Source organism: Nicotiana tabacum, chromosome 10 (genome assembly GCF_000715075.1).
Source record: "Nicotiana tabacum cultivar K326 chromosome 10, ASM71507v2, whole genome shotgun sequence".
In the NCBI taxonomy this organism is placed as follows: domain Eukaryota; kingdom Viridiplantae; phylum Streptophyta; class Magnoliopsida; order Solanales; family Solanaceae; genus Nicotiana; species Nicotiana tabacum.
In genome coordinates, this window is record NC_134089.1 from 96,407,697 (window position 1) to 96,415,262 (window position 7,566).

Below are 7,566 nucleotides of genomic sequence, written 5' to 3' on the forward strand. Positions count from 1 at the left end.
ACTACTGCCAAAAAGAAAAACTCAACACCTCAAGGATATATTCAGCCTTATGATGATCGGAATGAACAAGATCTAACCACGGACGTAAGAGCTTCGCCTTACATCAGAGATGAACACTGAAATAGAAATTAAATTCGAAGTAAGTGCTTAAAATGGCAGAGTCTCGTGTTGATAACATGTTATAAAATAAAGACTGTAATGTAAAGACAGGTATAGAGAGAAACTGATATATTATTCGAATTCAAACTAAAATACATAATGAACTGAAATCTCTTCTATTTATAGAAGAAAGGAAGTTGTTGTGTAAGCTGCTACTGCAAGCTGTTACTACAAGCTGCTGTGTAAGCTGCTACTATACCAGATATAGATAATCTTCTACTAAGAGTAATGTTTATCCATAACGGAGTACCGAATAGATAAGCTCATTGTACCCAGTATAAATAATCTTCTACTAGGGATAATGATTATCCATAACGGAGTATTGAAAGGATAAGCTCATTGTACCCGGTATGGATAATATTCTACCGGGGGTAATGTTTATCCATAACCGGGTACCGAAGTAATAAGCTTCTTCAGGAAGCTTATTTCCAATAGAGTACTAAATAGATAAACATATTTACAATGGATTCCCATATGGATAAGTTTTTTCAGGAAGCTTATTTACAACGGAGTACTAAATGAATATCCATAATATAATATATTTATAACACAGACCATATAACTAAACGACTGCTGTTAGTATTGAGTTTTCTTATTATTTTTTTGTTAAACATTGTCTTATCATTTTTAGTTGTTTAATAACCAAAGGAATCTTAGCCTTAAATTATTTGGGTGTACACAAGGGGTATATCGGTAACTGCACTAAACAATACTTGACCAAAATTCATTGGAGGCAGGGGCGGATTTAGGGGCGGAAGATGGTTCACCCGAATCCTCTTTGTCGAAAAATTACATTGTATATATACGGTAAAATCTGATTTTTACCTGTATATATTAAGTTTTGAACTCCTTTAATACTACCCTAAAGTGTAGTTTAGTGGTCAAGGGGGTTCAAATACTTCATAAGGTCATTGGTTCAATTCTCACTAGCTAAAAAAATAATTTTGAGCCCCTTGGTGGAGATTCTGAGGAGATCTCTACCCATCACATTATCAATCAACTAATTAAGTCTCCACCAATCAATAGCTAGTACATACTCTTATCAATCAACTAATTAAGTCTCAGTTAGTTGGTTTCTCAGCGTCTGAGTATTTGCTAAATTCAATCTGCTTTAGATCTACGTCATTCCAAATTTCCAATACTAATTGAAAAAAGGAAAAAAAGAAAAGTAAAATACACCAATCGACTACTCCGAAAATATTTATGAATTTTCAACTGAAAATGTAATATTAACTGATGTAGCTCATCACAGCCTGTACAATAAATTTTTAAAACAACAATATAATCATGTACCATTCTTGTACATAGACCGTAGATGAAAAATAAAACATTCTTGTATAGAGACAATTGAATTCAATTAGAAGCAGGCAGCGATTGTGTCTCATTCTCTTCAGTCCATTCTGAATCAGGTTCACTCCAGGACCGCGGTCGCACTCCGAATTTAAAGAAGAAAATCATCTCCAGTAACTCAAAAACCTTAGATCTATCCAAATACTCATTCCAAGCTCCACTAACAATACAGTAATTGTTGTTATAAGGTGGACGATGGTGCGCGGCGTGTTGTGATCTCGACACAAGTATTCCAGCATCTTGTAGTGCAACCACTAGAGGAGGAAGTTTACTTTTTGTGCCATGTGCCCAAGAATGAAATTGCTGGCTAAACATAATGCAACCAGAAAATACACCAACAAAGCCAAGAACCACTGAATTATTGCAAAGAAGGTCAATTGGAAGTACAGAGAAAGTCACTGCACGAGCGAGGGCGTGCAGATTGTTAGCGAATTCACGCCTGGTTATAGTCCAGGGCCATTTATGGTGGCCCTGGAATGCGTCAATTTGGCTTCCGAATACTGGAGTTTTGGCACTACCGTAATTGTCAATTCCCCAGTGGTAGATGCCAGAAGCTAAGTCGGATAGCACGTAGCCTATGCAGCCTGCTACAATGGGTCCGGCCCACATTTGTGAGTCGATGGCCCCTGTTGCAGACTTGGCTAAAGAAATTAGCACGGTGGTGCACCCGCTCGCCATCCATGCTCGATGAGCCCATGTGGATTGCAAACTTGGGTCATTGAGTACATTTCTTGTGCTACTGGTGGCTGTAGCAGTATTAGTGCTAGTTTTATTGATGGGAGTGGGTGGCTCATAATTCGCCGGTTGTGGCTGAAGGATTAATGGCTCTGTGAGGGGCGGTGTTTTGGTGGTGGTGGAGGAAGAGACACAATAGACTCGTGCAAATAGGGGAAATTGACGAGAAATATTGGTCTTCAATTGCTGTGAGTATCTTTTCTGTATCGTTCCAATTTTATCAGATGTCCCTGAAAGGACTCGTTGTGAGGATGTAATGGCATGGTTTTGAGGTAGAATGGAAGACATGTTGAAGGAAATTATGGTCGAGTGTTCAAAATGGCAAGCAGACCATATACTAGATGTTTATAACCCGAATAAATATTTCCTGTTAAGTTATGGTTGTGAGTTGGGAGCTGGAAGTTTTGTGGTTGCTGCTATTTTTCTTTCTCAATAAAATCCCAAAAGAGTTGAACTTTAATTTTTTTGGAGAGAGAAGGGGGTCCTTATGGGCAAATTGGTATATGGTCGAAATAAGAGATGCGTGGGGCACAAAATGGCCAGTAGAGATTGAGTGTGGATTTGTGTCGCACAATATTTCCCAAATAAAAGCTTTGACCTTGAAAATATAGAATTGGAAAATTCAAAATTAATTTCTTTTGAGTGTTTCACTGGTAGACCTTTCGCGCACGTATTCCTCCCTATCTGGAATTGGTGTCATTGGCATTTTATAATATATTTTCCAATTTAAATTGCCAACAATACGTATTCAATGGGTTTGATGGGTAAAATATAACGTGAATCACATGAATAGAGTTTCAAGTTGAGAAGTAGATACGAAATACTTGTTAATAGGGGAGAGTCTCATATTTTAATTTTTCTTCTAGGATCAATCAACTGTAAATTTGGAGAGACCCCTCATCTTAAAAGTTTGGTAGTTAGCTAGTCTAAAATATCATCTCAGATCTAACAGTCTAATTAACAACCTTTGGTAAGCTACTATTCTCTTCGGTTCAAAATAAGTAATTTTTTGGCTTTTTTCTTGTGGTCCAAAATAAGTAATTTTTTGACTTTTTTCTTGTGGTCCAAAATACGTGATATTTTCAGATTTTAATAATGAATTAATTATTTTTTTCCTACATTGCCCTTGGAGTAATTAATGTTGGAGTATGTGTTAGGAGAGGTTATGTGAAGAGATAACAAAGGTTAATATGGTCGATTTTATTGCTAATTAATGTTAAAAGGTAAATTTCTTAATATGTGTGAAAACAACTAAAAAATTACTTATTTTGAACCGGAGAGAGTAATAATTAATTAGTGTGTCAGCTTGTGGACTTGGAGGTTGTGGTTTATGTCCCCTCCATTGCTAGTTTCTCTTTTGTTATTGACATAAACAAGATAGGGCCAAGGGCAAGGGCGAATCTAGCTTAGAGGCTACAGGTTCACATTAAACGATGGAAACCCTAAACTGATTCTGTCATTTATGAACACACGAATGGGGAGGAGAGAAAGAGTGTGGGAAGAGTATTGTATTGAGAGAAAATGAAAGTTACATTTTGATCCACTCTCAATCCACACTCAACAATGAGTGGAAGAGATCGTTGGAAGAATAGTACCTAACTATGAGTCGGAGTCGATTTCCTCACAGAGCTAAATGCGGGTGTTAGAGTGCACACTTGAAGAGTGTAGAAGAAATAGCTTAAGTACGCTTCCAAATGAGATGGTTTTGCAAATTACTTCTATAAACTATATTATCAATGATTATTTAGAGAAATGAAACTAGAGATTGATTAATTATTTTTGATTGTTTTCATATAGGTAAAAGGCCTAGGGATGTAATATTCACCTAGGTGTTAGCCTAATAGGTTAACTATGTTAGCACTTATTTTAGTGATTGAGGTGTATTATAGCTCTTAGCTCTAAATTACCCACTCAATACCTCTCGGTCATAGAGTGATTTTGCCAAATTTGGCTTTCTCAAGCCTAAATGGGTATCGAACCAAAGAGTTGATATGAGCTCAAGTCGGATTTTCACTATCTCTAGTTCAAACCTTTTAACTAGGCTAGTCAAAACCTTAACTAGGTCCCTTTTTCTCGAGTAAAGACCAAGTCAAAAAGGCATGAATCAATATTTGCAACCATTAATTCTAAAATTAAATCATGAACAAGGCTATATAGCAAACACCCAATCATAAACAAGTATTAGATTAATCACCCATAAGGTTTACGCACTAGGGTTGGGTCACAACCCTAGAAAATATCTAGCTACTCATAGTAAAAATGAAAGAAAATAAAGAAGAAGCACTAATTAAAGCCATAATACAAAATTAAAATGATAAACTAATGTGTTTTTAACCCAAATTGGTCACAAATTACCAAAAGTGATAAACTACAATGGCTAGAGCTCAAAAAAATACCAAAACTTGACCTAAAAAAAGTAATTCCCGTCTATTTATAGTGGCCCAAAATTTGCTGACAAAAATTTGCTCGAGTATACAGGTTGAGGGATTCTGTAGCCGTACATTTTGATCTGCGGTTGCACTTCAGCTTTTGCGGCCGCACAATTCCATGTGTGGTCCGCACTTCTGGCAAGGCTTCAATCTTGGTCATTTGCACAGTCTTTGAACTTTTTGAATTCTTGTCAGTACAACTATATTTTGTGGTCGCACAAATCGTGTATGGTCCGGGATTTTCTTCAATCAACAACTGAGCTTCAGCACCAAATCTGTGGTGCTTGTATGGATGCTTGCCCTGCAACAATAATAGATATCTCAGACAATTTTGAAGTAGTTGTCTGCATCCAGTTATTGAGGCTCGCTGATGTCTGGGAGACTCATAGAGAAGATAATGGAGATGTAGGCATGGGCACCGGCCTCGGAGCTGTAGTAGGGTCTACCCCGAGGGCTGTGGTAGGACCTGAAGATGGTGGCGGAGGCATAATAGCAGCACTAGAAGAAGGCTCAACAGAGGTATATGGAATGTCAGCTGTCTTTGAAACTACCACTGCCGGCTTATCAGACTGGCCCGTGGTGGTAAAAGGCTGAGCTCTCTTCTTTGGGTTGGTCGAATCCATCAATGCATACAGTCAAATGGTTCTTTTGGCTTCACCTTTGTATCATATGATATTGGCTCTACCTTTGCATCAGTAAGGTACTCTGTGATAGTGTTGAGATAAGGGTAAGCCGTGTTGGTCTGTTGTGCTACCAATGTAATATTAGCTGATATGATAGCACCCATATTAATTGGGTACCCGATCACGATATAAGCCACTATAACAGCCTGTGGAATAAACAGATAGGTGGATTTCATTCTGGAATGGACAAGTATGCTACACACAAAAGTCTGCCATCCCTTTGCCTCAAAACTTAATGTATTCCAGTGAATATGAACCCCAGCAGTTATCCATGGTGGTGGTGGCCCCGGTGGTGCTAATATCTAAGCTAGCCATGGTCTGGCTTCTTCTTTCATAGCACACTTCTCTAGGTACTCATTGGAATCTAAGTCCTTAGACCACAAGTATGCATTTAGCGTGTGCTGAACAAACCTCACCTTGAGGTTGCATACTTTGATCACCTTTGTCCCCTTTTTGATGTGAGAAATATTGGCGTAGAACTCGTGGACAAGGTGCTACTTGGCATCTACCACTCTCTCAGTGAACAACATCCAACCCTTCCTCATTCTGAATTGTCTCAGCACTCCAGGGTTGTATGTCTCTAGATCCTTCAATAGGAACTGCCTCTCAAGGGTCAAGTATCTCGTGGACCACCACATTTGGAAGTTAGTGAAGGCAGCCAAGCTAACAAATCTGTCCTCCCATATCTTCTTCTTCTTTGATCTCTCCACACTAGTGGATGTACCCTCTCCCCCTATACTATCATCATGGACATCCTGAACAATATGCGCATCCGTCTCTGGAACAACTACCGGCTCAGAATTCTGGCTAGTACTTCTCAAACTTTCGGAAGTGCTGTGAGATGAAGAGGCGTCATCCATGAGCTCAAATTTCCCCTGCGACCTAGACTGTGCAACTTCCTCGTCCTACAGAATAGAGGCATAGTTTCCCTCAGAAACTTCCCTAGACGGGACATAAGAGCTAGACCCGGAGAGGTCTGCACCCCTCCCTATGCCTGATATGGCCTTCTTCCTGATAGTTTTGGGCTAGCTAAGGGGCAAAGTACCTCTACCTTGACCCCTAGAAGAGTCACCTCTACCTTTTGTAGTTTTTCCACGGTCGCACGATCAAACCATTGTCTATGTCAAAGCAAAGAGGATTGTTAGTTGTAAGTCATCATTCAACCCATTCAAGACTTATCTAGGCAAGGAAGAACATTGTGGACACAGTGAAGTTACGACAGAAATAACATTCTGTGTCGCGCCCTATTTTCTTGAAAAAGCGAGTTTCAACATGTTACAACTCTTTTAAATAGGTATTAAAAGAGAAAAGTTGCCACCAAATGATTTTAAGGTACGCTAGGACACCTATTTATAAGTAAATATATTTGACTAGTCAACACCATTAAAGATCGAGTAAGGGATCAAATTACCTCGAAGAGAAGGTATTTGGCCCTCTTCGAGTTCCACAAATGTGGTTCACGGCCGAAGTTTAAACTATGAGGATTAGATAATTAAGCTAGGTGATTAAATAAGCAAAGAAAGATGTATAAGTTGAAACTCTATTATAACATAGGAATTAACTGTATGACTAATTGATAGAAGTCTTAAAAAATCACAAGGAGAACGATTGCGTTGATCTATGACTAAGTGTGAACAATAATTATATAAAGGATATGAGGTCCTAAGTTTTTTAGCCTAAAGGATCATCTCATGCAACATAAATAATACTTCGTAACTCCCTTAGGATAGGAGTTGCTCATATTATTCAGCGGGCCCAGACTATCATCTCCTGCTATCCAGTTACTATGTTGAAGTGATTGCTTAAGGCGTTCTAATTCAATTCTAAACTGTATCCTATGTGTGCACTACCCATCCTATGCATATGGTCCAGACGGCTTTGGACCTACTATTCGGTGGTTCTAGACTTTACTTAGGTTGCTCAATTAGGCAGTTAAACTGTTTGAAAGCTCAAAATTAATAATGCTTGATTTATAGATAGGATTTCTAGGTGTGTAATCATGTCCTATAGGCAGGATTTCTGACATTTGAACTTGATTTTGTAATACTTTATCCCTATAGGCATGTCATCTAGGTGGGGCAGTATAATGAAAGCAAAAAACGTAATTGACTAACTAATTAAACCCTAAAGTCATGGTATCTAGATGAGAATACCAAAGGTGTGTATTATTGTGTCCTATAGGCATGTTGTCTATTGAGCAAAGCGTGTGA

The 7,566-nt window shown here is 38.4% G+C and overlaps 1 protein-coding gene across 1 annotated transcript; it reads right to left on the reverse strand.

Annotated features, from left to right (window-relative positions):
* Positions 1–1,335: 1,335 nt before the first annotated feature.
* Positions 1,336–2,787, reverse strand: LOC107760919 (fatty acid desaturase 4-like 1, chloroplastic). The gene has a single exon (XM_016579054.2). The coding sequence runs from the start codon at positions 2,530–2,532 to the stop codon at positions 1,513–1,515; it is 1,020 nt and encodes a 339-aa protein (XP_016434540.1). The 5' UTR covers positions 2,533–2,787; the 3' UTR covers positions 1,336–1,512.
* Between the last annotated feature and the right edge of the window lie 4,779 nt (positions 2,788–7,566).